General features: G+C 32.0%; 1 protein-coding gene across 1 annotated transcript; it reads right to left on the reverse strand.

The window, feature by feature from the left end:
- Positions 1-5,771: 5,771 nt before the first annotated feature.
- On the reverse strand, positions 5,772-7,132 carry LOC18424499 (putative glutathione S-transferase). The gene is made up of 2 exons (XM_006829085.4): positions 6,680-7,132; positions 5,772-6,217 (listed from the first exon to the last, which is right to left on the reverse strand). Exons 1-2 carry the CDS (start codon positions 6,998-7,000, stop codon positions 5,855-5,857), a joined length of 684 nt encoding a protein of 227 aa, XP_006829148.1. The 5' UTR covers positions 7,001-7,132; the 3' UTR covers positions 5,772-5,854.
- Positions 7,133-11,433: the final 4,301 nt, after the last annotated feature.

Here is an 11,433-nt window from a genome sequence, read left to right on the forward strand (position 1 = left end):
CCATGATACTGGATCATTAGTAGAGAGTCGTGATGCTTATTTATTAAAAAATATAGATGATGAAAATATTTTAAATAAGCCGATTGACTTACATGAAATAGATAAAGATAAGGGTCTAGAAGACCCTATTTCTCATACTTCCTCTACATTTGGTGAGAATGATTCAATTGAATCAAGTATACCAGATAGGCCGAAAAGAACTAAAGCCCCACCTACGACTTTAGAAGAATTTTATGTATTTATGAATGAATATCCTCACTCTTCAATGAGTGAGGATACAATAGATGAACCTCGTAGCCACAGTGAAGCTATTAGCTCATATGACTCAGCTGAGTGGACTCAAGCCATGGATGATGAACTTGATTCTATTAAAAAAATCAAGTCTGGGAGTTGGTTGACCTCCCTAAAGAGAGAAAAGCCATCAGTTGCAACTGGGTCCTAAAGAAAAACTTAATACAAATGGATTCATTGATAAATATAAAGCTAGGTTGGTAGCTAAAGGATTTATCCAAAGGGAGGGCATAGATTATGTAGAAACATATTCTTCAGTAGCGAAGTTTTCATCTATTAGGATCATCTTTGTATTAGTTGCATATTATGATTTAGAATTATTTCAGATGGATGTCAAAACAGTTTCCTTAAATGGAGAATTAAAAGAGATATATACATGAAACAACCAGAAGGATATGTAATTAAAGACCAAGAAGACAAAGTACATAAACTTAAGAAATCTTTATATGGTCTAAATCCAGTGTTTAAAAAATCGTCGAGTCGAACCGAACTCGCCCGGTTCGACTTGGGAATCACTACAAAACGGGCCCAATCGGCACAAAAAACGGGAATCGGCCATGTCCAGAGAGAACCGGGCGATTCGCAATAGTAGACTCGCGATTTTGTCCGAGTCCCAATAGTAGAATTGCGAGTCACCCGGAAGAACACGGGCTGAATGCTGTTTTTTAAGGGATTTCGATTTCTTTTTCTTTTTTTTATTGATTTTCAACGTTTACAGCCTTATGAATGAATATTACAGGCTTTAATTCAAATTTTGAATCATTTTCACTCAATAAAAGGAATTAAAAACCACCGTTTTTTATCAACAAATTTGGTTCGCAGAGTGAGTTTTAGGGTTTCCGCCATTTCAGTGACTTCAATCGACATAAAGCTTCATTTTTTGTAAAATTTCAGGCTGAGCGATTGTAAGAGTGTTGGTCAGAATTTTGTGTTCATAATTTGTGATTATCTTGGAGGAATACATATCAATCTTGAGTTTGAAGTCACGGATGCACGAAGAACAGATAAAAACTCAGTTTTTTTTTTTTTTTTTCCCCACGCGATCAAATCCAGTCAATATTTTACAAATCATGTATTAAATTTATAGGGTTTTGTTTATCATTAGATATTCAATTTGATTATATTTATCCAATTTGAGTCGGATTTTATAGAAAATAAGAGTGATGTCTATTAAAAAAAAGTGGACTGTTTTTTTTTTTTTTTTTTTCGCCATTTTCACAATTTCAGTAAATATTTTGCAAAGAATGTGTTAAATTTATAGGGTTTTGATTCGTTATAGTGTTCTTTATCATCTCATGTATTCAATTTTATCTGATTTATTCAATTTGAGATTGATTCTTGAGACTGAATGACTGATGTCTGTGAAGAACTGCATTTTTTTTTTTTTTTCTCAATTCAATCAATTTTGTTTAATGTTTTAAGAATAATGTGTTAATATTATAGGGCTTTGATTCCTTATAGTGTTGTTTATCAAAACATGTATTAAATTTGATGTAATTTATTCTATTTGAGGTGGATTTTTGAGTTGGAATGACTGATGTTAGGTTGGTCTGTGAAAAACTAGGTTTTTTTTTTTAATTCATGATCAATTTTTTTGAGAAATCGTGATTTTTTGAAAAATTGTTTTTGATTATCATGAGGAATTAAACAATATTTTTAATTTTTATTGTTAAATTTCTAGTTCAAAAAATTGCATGTTGATAGATTATTTATGCAAAAAAATACATGTTATTATATTTTTAATGCAAAACTGTATTTTTTAAATTTGTTATTAATGCAAAAAAATACATTAACAAATACATGCGGTTAAACTGTATTATATTTTTAATGCAGTTGTGCATTAAAAAAGTGTTTTTAATTTTTTAAATTTTTAATACAAAAATAACATGTTGTCAAACTATATTATCATGAGGAATTAAAGTGAATATCATTGTAAAAAAATCGTGGCATGTTGTTATATTTTTAATGCAAAACTGTATTTTTTAATTTGTTGTTAATGCAAAAAAATACATTAACAAATACATGTTGTTAAACTATATTATATTTTTAATGCAGTTTTGCATTAAAAAAGTATTTTTAATTTTTTAAATTTTTAATGCAAAAAATACATGTTGTTAAACTGTATTATCATGAGGAATTAAAGTGAATTTCATTGTAAAAAAATCGTGGCATGTTGTTATATTTTTAATACAAAACTGTATTTTTTAATTTTTTGTTAATGCAAAAAAATACATTAACAAATACATGTTGTTAAACTGTATTATATTTTTAATGCTGTTTTGCATTAAAAAAGTATTTTTAATTTTTAAAATTTTTAATGCAAAAAATACATGTTGTTAAACTGTATTATCATGAGGAATTAAAGTGAATATCATTGTAAAATATCATGTATGATAATTATATTAGCTTGCACAAAAAAAAAGTTTTCTCAGTAGGAACTAATTCATATTTGTCGAAATGAAGATTTGTGATAATTCCATATGTATTGGCATTGTGAATTACTATACCATTGTAAATATATTTTTTATTGATACTACATCAATGTAAATTTATTGTTCTTTATGTAGTGGCTGATATAGGCTATTTTTATCTATAATGTTGCATAAATAAATTATTTTTCTCAGTAGGAATTAAAATATTTTTGTCAATAGAAGTATTTTGCATTAACTAACAAATATAATTTCATGAATTACCCCTACATATTATCACTACACATGGTGATTATTTTTCATGTTCAACTGTCAAGTTAATTTTTAACCTTTTACATTTTAAAGTTGAACCATGGCAAGATCTGCAGAAGACCCTGCATGGCAACATGGGGTCAGACTTGATCCCAACAAAAATGAAAAAATTATTTGTACTTACTGCCAAAAAGTGATAAGTAGTGGGGTACATAGGTTCAAGCAACACTTGGCAGGGGTTAAGGGAGATGTTTCTGCGTGCAATAGTGTCTCTAATAATGTAAGAAAGCAGATGGCGGCATTTCTCAAGGCTACCAAAGGAAAAAAAATTGCAAGGCAGAGGATGGATGAGGAGATAGCTAGTTTATATACTCCATCAAGCGGGAATGATCTAGAAGAGCAATATAATAATGACTTGGAGATGGCTACAAGAATGAGTTTACATGAAACATACCAGAGGGAACGCGGGTTTAGAATGCCTGGTGGTTATGACATGGGCATGCATGGTGGGCCTAGCACAGACATGCATGGTGGGCCTAGCTCAGACATGCATGGTATGCCCAGATCGAGCATGTATGGCGGGCCCAGCTCAATATGTATGGAGGGGTTGGTGGCAATATGTATCAAGAAGAATTAAATGTTAAACACTAATACTTAGGGATTTGGGTACAGTCAGACGCCTGCTAATATCGATGATTCGTTTTTAGATCGAATCATTGAATTGTCAAACGAATTCAATCAATGGCACCAGCGTGACCAAGAAGAAGAACGACGTTGTCTGTCATTTTATTTTTAGATCGTATGTTACTAATTGTAGGCTTTATTGTAGTCCATGTATGTTGATATACTTATTCCATGATAATTCTATGTTTATCCTTTTGTGTGATGTAAATTAAATGATAAATAGTAGTTCATGCAGGGAAAGAACATATCAATATTCGTGCAAAGAAATGAAAATTCTTAATGGAGTACCCTCATTTCTTATTGAATTCCTAAAAAAATATATTTATGATGAATTTTAATAATTTTTTTGGAATTTTTTTGAAGCTTTATTCTGACCGATTCACGGTATTCCCAATCCGGATCGTCGATTCGCCGATCCGGATCGATTTTTGAGGTACACGATCCGGGTCACCGATCCGCTTTTGAACCATTGTCTAAAACAGTCTTCTAGGCATAGTACTTTACTTTTTATAATGCAATCACTGAAATTGGTTATATAGCTAATAGCTGTAGTTTAAAAAACGGATCGGTGGCCAAGATCGGGCACCACAAAAACCCATCTGGATCGGTGAATCGGCGATCCGGATTAGAAATCGGCCGAATCGATTGGATTAAGCTTTAAAAATTTCTGAAAAAATTGTTAAAATTCATTATAAATGTTGTTTTTAAGGAATCCAATAAGAAATGGGGGTACTACGTTATTAATTTTCATTTTTCCATCAATATGTGAATATTGAGATGTTTTTTCTCTGTATGAACTTATTTTGACTATTAAATTTACATCACACAAAAGAAAAATTATAGAATTATCATGAATGAAATATATAATCATAAATAGACTATAATAAAGAATGGTTTTAATCGATAAAAAATGGCCACCAAAATCTCGAATTGGTGGAGAACATTATATACTGAAATTGAACTTGTTGGTTTACATTTTATAATTATTTTATTATACAAATAATAACAAATTCAACCTCCTAAATATTTGTTGTATTACTTTTGATCCTTTTTTTTTGACAAAAACCTTTTATTTCTTAAGACAATAACTTTTATTTATTTTTTTATAAGAAATGCTTGTCGTATTACTTTTTTTTTTTTTTTTTAACGAGAACCTTTTTTTTTTTTTTGCAAGGAATACTTGTTGTGTAACCTTTTTTTTTTTTTTTTTTTACAAGAACCTTATATTTTTTTACAATAAACTTTTATTTTTTGATAAGAGAAATAAATTATGTTGTATTACCTTTTTCTTTTTTTAACAAGAACCTTATATTTTTTTTACAATAAGCTTTTATTTTTTGACAAGAAATTTTTTTTTTGGTTGTACAATTTATTATTTTTTTTTTATAGGAACTTTATATTTTTAAAATATATATATATTTTTTTTTATAAAAGCCTTTTATTTTTTTTGTAAAAAAATTTATTTTGTAAAAAAGAAAAAATTAATTTGCTTGTGATGGAATGATGACACTTGGGCAGGAATTGATCCTACAACGTCCAGCGCTCAAAGCAACGTTTTAACTACCACGTCAAATGTTTAGTTGTGATACAAAGAGGTCACTCAATAATTATATCTTATTTCTTTCTGAGCTATTACCTTAGCGTAATTGTCCCACATCGAACCCACAGAACAAATTTGGTAAGGATAAATAGTCTTCTACTACCAAAGCTAGTCGCGTGCGAAACGCACGTAGCAGTGTGGGTTTGTGATGGAGCACGTGTTTTTGACAATGGGTGCCCATTGTAACTCGAAAATTTACAAAAATACCAAAAATACCCCTTGTGACTCATGGCATCATCCGCGTGCACATAATCGGGCAATGGGTGCCTATTGTAACTCGAAAATTTACAAAAAATACCCCTTATGACTCATGGCATCATGCGCGTGCACATAATCGGGCGAGTCATGACATCAACCGGGCGAGTATTCATTTTAGAGGATTTTTAGAGTATTCATTTTAGATAAGTGGAGGATCAAAGCACCTTATCATAATGCTTTAAACGACAACCACTATAACCTATAAGATACGATTCTTAGCTACTCAACTCTACATGCAAATTGTGATCAAAGAAATCTTCCACAAGCTAAGTCTGTCGACCTTTTTTTGCTATAATTTTTAATCTCCAAGTGAAACTCTGAAACTCAAAGACTGATATAATTAATTCGGAAAAAACTTTGCTGCGAGATGGTCTTCACGGCGAGCTTTGTAAGAGGCGATAAGCTTATTGTAAGGAGGAAAGCTCTCCTTGAGCAGATCAATGCTTGTGAACTCTTCAAACCAAGAACGTAAGAGTGGCAATTTTTCAGAATCTATGAATTTTGTGCCAACTATTTCCCCAAGCACTTCTGACCAGATGCTTAGACTACTAGCGGCAATATCAACAAAACCGATTACTTCTCCACCAAAGAACCTCCCCTTAAGGCCCCCTTCCAGGGTTTTAAGAGCTTCTTTAATCTCCGTCATGGCCTTTTCTTGTTCCTCGCCGTCTGTTAAGAGAACCGTCTTCATTGGTGCCATACACTGTTTGAAGGGAACAAATAAAAATTGTGAGCCACTGATCAAGTTATCATGGGCAAGTATGGCTATCTTTGAAGAAAAACAAAATGGAAATCAGGTTATATGCCAAGGTTCAAGATAAATGTTCACATGCTAACATCAACTATTTTACAAAATAACTTGTTCTTCTCATTAATGCTCATTATGACATGAAAAATAAAAAGAGACCATAATATAAGACTTCACCATTGATGCATTAACAGCCTACTGGGAAAATGCAGAATTTGGAGCATGTCAAAAAGCTTGAAAATTTCTTTTGGACCTCGAGGCCAAAATATAAACCCAGCTATTAAATTTCACAGGGTAAAGATTAGGGTAATTGTGAGCTCTTTGTCCGAAAAATAATAATAATTATGACAGTTATTATGTATATACTTTTCCTCTCAAAGAAATTGCAGGGCAAATGGCCCAAATTGTTAACTTTACCTTCTCATCGATGAATTTGGACCAGAATCGAGCAACGGCCATGCCGTGGGGGTCTTGTGGCATGAGAGGATTTTCAGGCCATGTTTCATCTATGAATTCTAAGATCACACTTGATTCTGAAACCGGATTATTGCCATGAATGAGCACAGGGACCAACTTGTGCACAGGGTTGGATTCTAAAAGGAGGGGGCTCTTATTTTTGAGGTCCACTTCTATGTATTCATACTCAATTCCCTTGAGTTTGAGGGCGAGACGAACCCTATAAACAAATGGGCTTCTCCATGTTCCCAACAACCTCACTTTGTGCTCCTTCTTTGCCATTGCTAATTAGTGGTGCTCATGTTCTCCATTCTTTGCTCCATTTTATACCTGGAAACCCCAAAATTTGTGTCTTGCCAAAATATCAAGTTTGAAAATTTGTGGTATTGAGGTGGATTCAATTTTAACAACCCATGGTCAAAAGCTGTGGGTTGGTCCCTTAGAAAGTTTGAGCCACGTGGCATTTATGTCCTCTACCCTAAAAAATTGACACCCTCTCTCTCTCTCTCTTTCTCTCTCTAAATTCACTGCTTCTCTCTCGCAATTGACTTGCTCACCATTTACGTCACGGATGATAATACTAACAGATGATCATGCTGTGCATTTACGTCACTGATGATGTCACCGGTGCGATTAAGGACTCACTAATACAGCGTGTCATATCATTGGTGATTTGATTCTCTTTTTAATTTATGAAAAATGTTATTAAAGCGTTTAAAGTTTTAAAATTAAAGAATACTCTCAACTTTTATAAACTTCTTCCATACTTCACTTTTTTTTTCTTTTTTTTTTTTTAATTTTGATATTATTTGTTACCAAAAATGACTTTAACGGTAGTCATGTTATATTGAATGCCCTATCGTAAAGTATTGTTATGCGGGAGCCATTACGGTAATACGTTTACGGCAAATGTTATTTTGGTAAAAAATAATAGTTGAGAGTTTTTTTTTCCAATTAAATGATAATTAATGTATATTTCTGATATTTTTCCGAGTTAGTTTGTATATAATTATTTGTATATGGTTGAGGCCCTAAATAATAAAAATAAGGCGTACTTTCAAATAGTATCAAACATATGTTTCACTAGTAGAAATCTTTGTAATAGCTTGAATATTTATTTTTATCTCTAATTATAAAATTTAAATTATAAAAAAATAATTTAGATGGAGCAGATTTATGAACATTTAAAGTCAAGATGATCAATTTGAAGATTTTAAGTCATCAAAACAAACCTCTTCTAGTGAATTTATGAGGTGCATCTTAGTGTGATTGTTTAGGGCCTCACCCTTGTTTAAACTTTTTCCTTTTTATATAAAAATAAAATGCACTTTCATATAACATAAAAGTAAATTGTGCTTGCAAATCCCATAAAAAAAAAAAAAAGTGATTCCAAAGCTGGAAAACTCTCCAATTGATCATTTAAGCTTTATATGTAAATATATAAAAAAAATGAATTTTAAGACAAAAAAAATGCATCTCATAATACATTATCTGGGTCAGGATTTTCAAGTTTTTATATTTGTACTCGAACTGCATAGTTTTGGATCGGAAAATTGTCTCATGCGGGCTGGACCGCATAACTACATATGCGATCTAAAAAGTATAAAGCATCCATCCTAAAGATGATGCAAGTAGGTGTTCCATCTAAAAACAATGGAAACTCACAGTCCAAATGTTTTCTTACTAAAATTATTATTTCTAGTTTTTAAAAGTTACTTATTTTTTCATATTCATGATCTTCATGTAATAGATTAGATTACATGCCCTTAAAAATTAAGTCTAAAAATCCATCTCAAAAATATATTTATTAATAAGCTCACATTTCTATATTTATTAATAAGCTCACATTTCTACATATGCAGGTTTGGTCGCATAGCAACCAGGTCCTTTTGGATCTAATTTGTCAACAAGGGATAAAATATATTTCCATGCCATTTTAAGTGTTTTCATTATCAAAACTGCATCTTTCAGCAGGGGGTTCACCATACTTTAATTGTTTAAGGTCGACACATAATATGTGAAGGGCTCTTGAGCACCCTTCGCTTGCAAGACCGAGAATCTCAAATATCGGGATCCCACCCTGTTGGGTTTATGTGGCATTTAAAAGCCTTATGAGTGCTTGTAAAATGAAACAATATAGTAGAACATGAACTCAATGGGAGTGTGGTCCCTTGTGAACCATACTAAACAAACGATGTTTGTTGGTACCGGACGGTGCTTGATGATCTAGGCCAGTCGGTTGGAAAACCCAAGGTATCTAGGCATAGAGAACAAATCGAGGATGGTTCTAAGTTATCATATGATGAGGTCGAAGCTTAGGCTTGGATGAATGAGCCGAGAGACTGTGTGACCCTTGTATGTGATGATGGGCATACAGAGACGGGGGAAAAAACCTCATCCATGATCCATCACACGGCATGCATATCGATAGATCATTAGGAAAAGCTAGATATCCATTTCTTAGGGTGAAGCGTATGCATGTACGAGAGATACTCCTATGTTCCATAGAGCTGTGTTCGCATAAGGTCTTGGTGGCCTTGATTCGTCTCTAGGGGAGGACCTGAAATCCACATACTGGGATTGCGACCCCTTGGCTCATCGATAGAACTTTAATGACCCGCTAATGAGCCTCTGCTTGAATTGTGGGTCATGTGAAACACTGGGTCGGTCTGATAAAGCAAGTGTAGTCCGTAGTTCACAGTTAAAGGTGGAATGCCCCATGATTGTTACTTCAATTCTTAAACCATATGGATCTATTTCACATCATATTAATTGAATTATATTTATTTTATAATAGAAATTATTTTAGAATTATTATTTGAATTTTTATGAGTCTTTTGATATTTTATTTATAATTTTTGGACTTATAAAAATAAAGTTATTGATTTTACAAAAGTATAAAATTCAAATAATATTTTAGAAACTAATTTGTTAAATATCATGGGGGCTCATAGTGCATATAGGCCCACCATGTACCATTTGGGTGGGGCCCAACGTGCCACACATGGGTGGCATGCCCAAACTCTTGGTTGTTTGCTTTGTTGCCAAGTTATTCAAATTTAGAAACGGTATATTGATGTCATTAGTTATCTTTTTCTCTTTATTGAATCTAGATCCAACTTGGAAATGAGATATATGAAAGCTAATGACCTTTGTGGTCAAGTAATATACCCACAGTTAATAATTATTGGAAACACAAAAAATGCACTCTGTATAATGGGCATTCTGAGCTATTTTGGAGCAGTGATATGAATAAGATCATGATGTATTTTTCTATTGCATACCCATTAATATTGTGTCTTTGAGAGTAGGATCTACCTACAAAATTTCAGTAGGAGATCCTAAGGGAATTGAAAGTAATGGACTCATCAATGAAGGGAGTCAATTCTAACCCTGTAAAATCTAGGAACTATCTATTGAGTTCCGTGATTTTTTCCACCAATGATATGATTTTATTTCTTGCTGAATTTTTGTTGTAACTCATAAATTGAGTCTAATTTCAAGAAAAAAACGTTTCATCAAGCAATTCCTTATGATTTAAAAGATATGATTGATTTATTGAAAGATGCGCAAGTGTTGTTTTCTACAACGAAAATTATTTCCATGATTTAGAAGTCAAGATTTTATTTCTATTATTAACAGAATGTTTTATAGCTCACACTAAATTTTAGAATTCCATTCTGAGTCTAGTTTTTAATAAAGTTTGTTGCAGATAAAAATATCTATGGGAAGAAAGGAATAAACATTTTAGATTGAAGAGAGGTCATCCTGAATTTTCTACAATTTGGTATGTCCTTCATTGAAGGTGTGAATAACTGTATTTATCAAGCCTACTTAACAGAGTGATATAAGGCTTGTGGAAATATATGTGTTACTATTATGTGTCTACTTTTAAAAAAAATTGGTTTGAAAAGGAAACTCCATGATAGTAGAGACAAAAGATAATTTCACTAGATAGTATTCATCCTGTAGTGTGATTTATTTTATGACATGACTGTCACTTAGTTATTTCTTTAAAGAAAATTATTATTTGGGACTTATACTATAATGTTATGATTTAGTTTTGAGTTTAGCGTTCAACACAAAAGATTTCAAGAAGAAATTCTTTGAGGATGAGAGAAACAATTTTTTTATTGAGAGGTGTTCAACCTGACTTTCAACTGAAAAAATTGCATTGTGATGTAAATGTCACTAAAATGAATACTCACTAAACGGCATGATTTAAGGATGGAACTGAGTCTTATTTTATATTTTTTGAGTCTATTTCAATACTCAAAAGTATTCGAATATTAACTTTTTATGAGTTGAGAGATATCATATTTTTATCATGGGATGCTCAAGTTCTATTCTGCAGTAAATTAAAAAGATGTGGCATGTTAGGACACATCTTTGGATTCCTAATTATGGAGACATTTTTTAGGGCTCATAATAGTGTGCTATGAGTATGGTTTATTATAATAAAACTTCAGAGATAAGTGATACAGAGTTAGAAAGATATGACACTCTATGTGAAGAGTATTCGATCTGGGAATACCATAAAAAAAAAGAAACACAATACCTATAAAAGCATATTGGTTTCTTCGAAATGAAGGGATATAAAGAGAGATTTAGTGGTAGCATAGAAACGCTATAGATTAGTGGGAGAATTGAAATTGTGATATTTAAAATAATGGGATGGATAAGAGATTTTCTTCACGGTATAAGACAGGAGAATC

This window comes from Amborella trichopoda, chromosome 9 (genome assembly GCF_054954075.1).
Source record: "Amborella trichopoda isolate Santa Cruz 75 chromosome 9, AtrichopodaSantaCruz75HAP2 v2.0, whole genome shotgun sequence".
Taxonomy (NCBI): domain Eukaryota; kingdom Viridiplantae; phylum Streptophyta; class Magnoliopsida; order Amborellales; family Amborellaceae; genus Amborella; species Amborella trichopoda.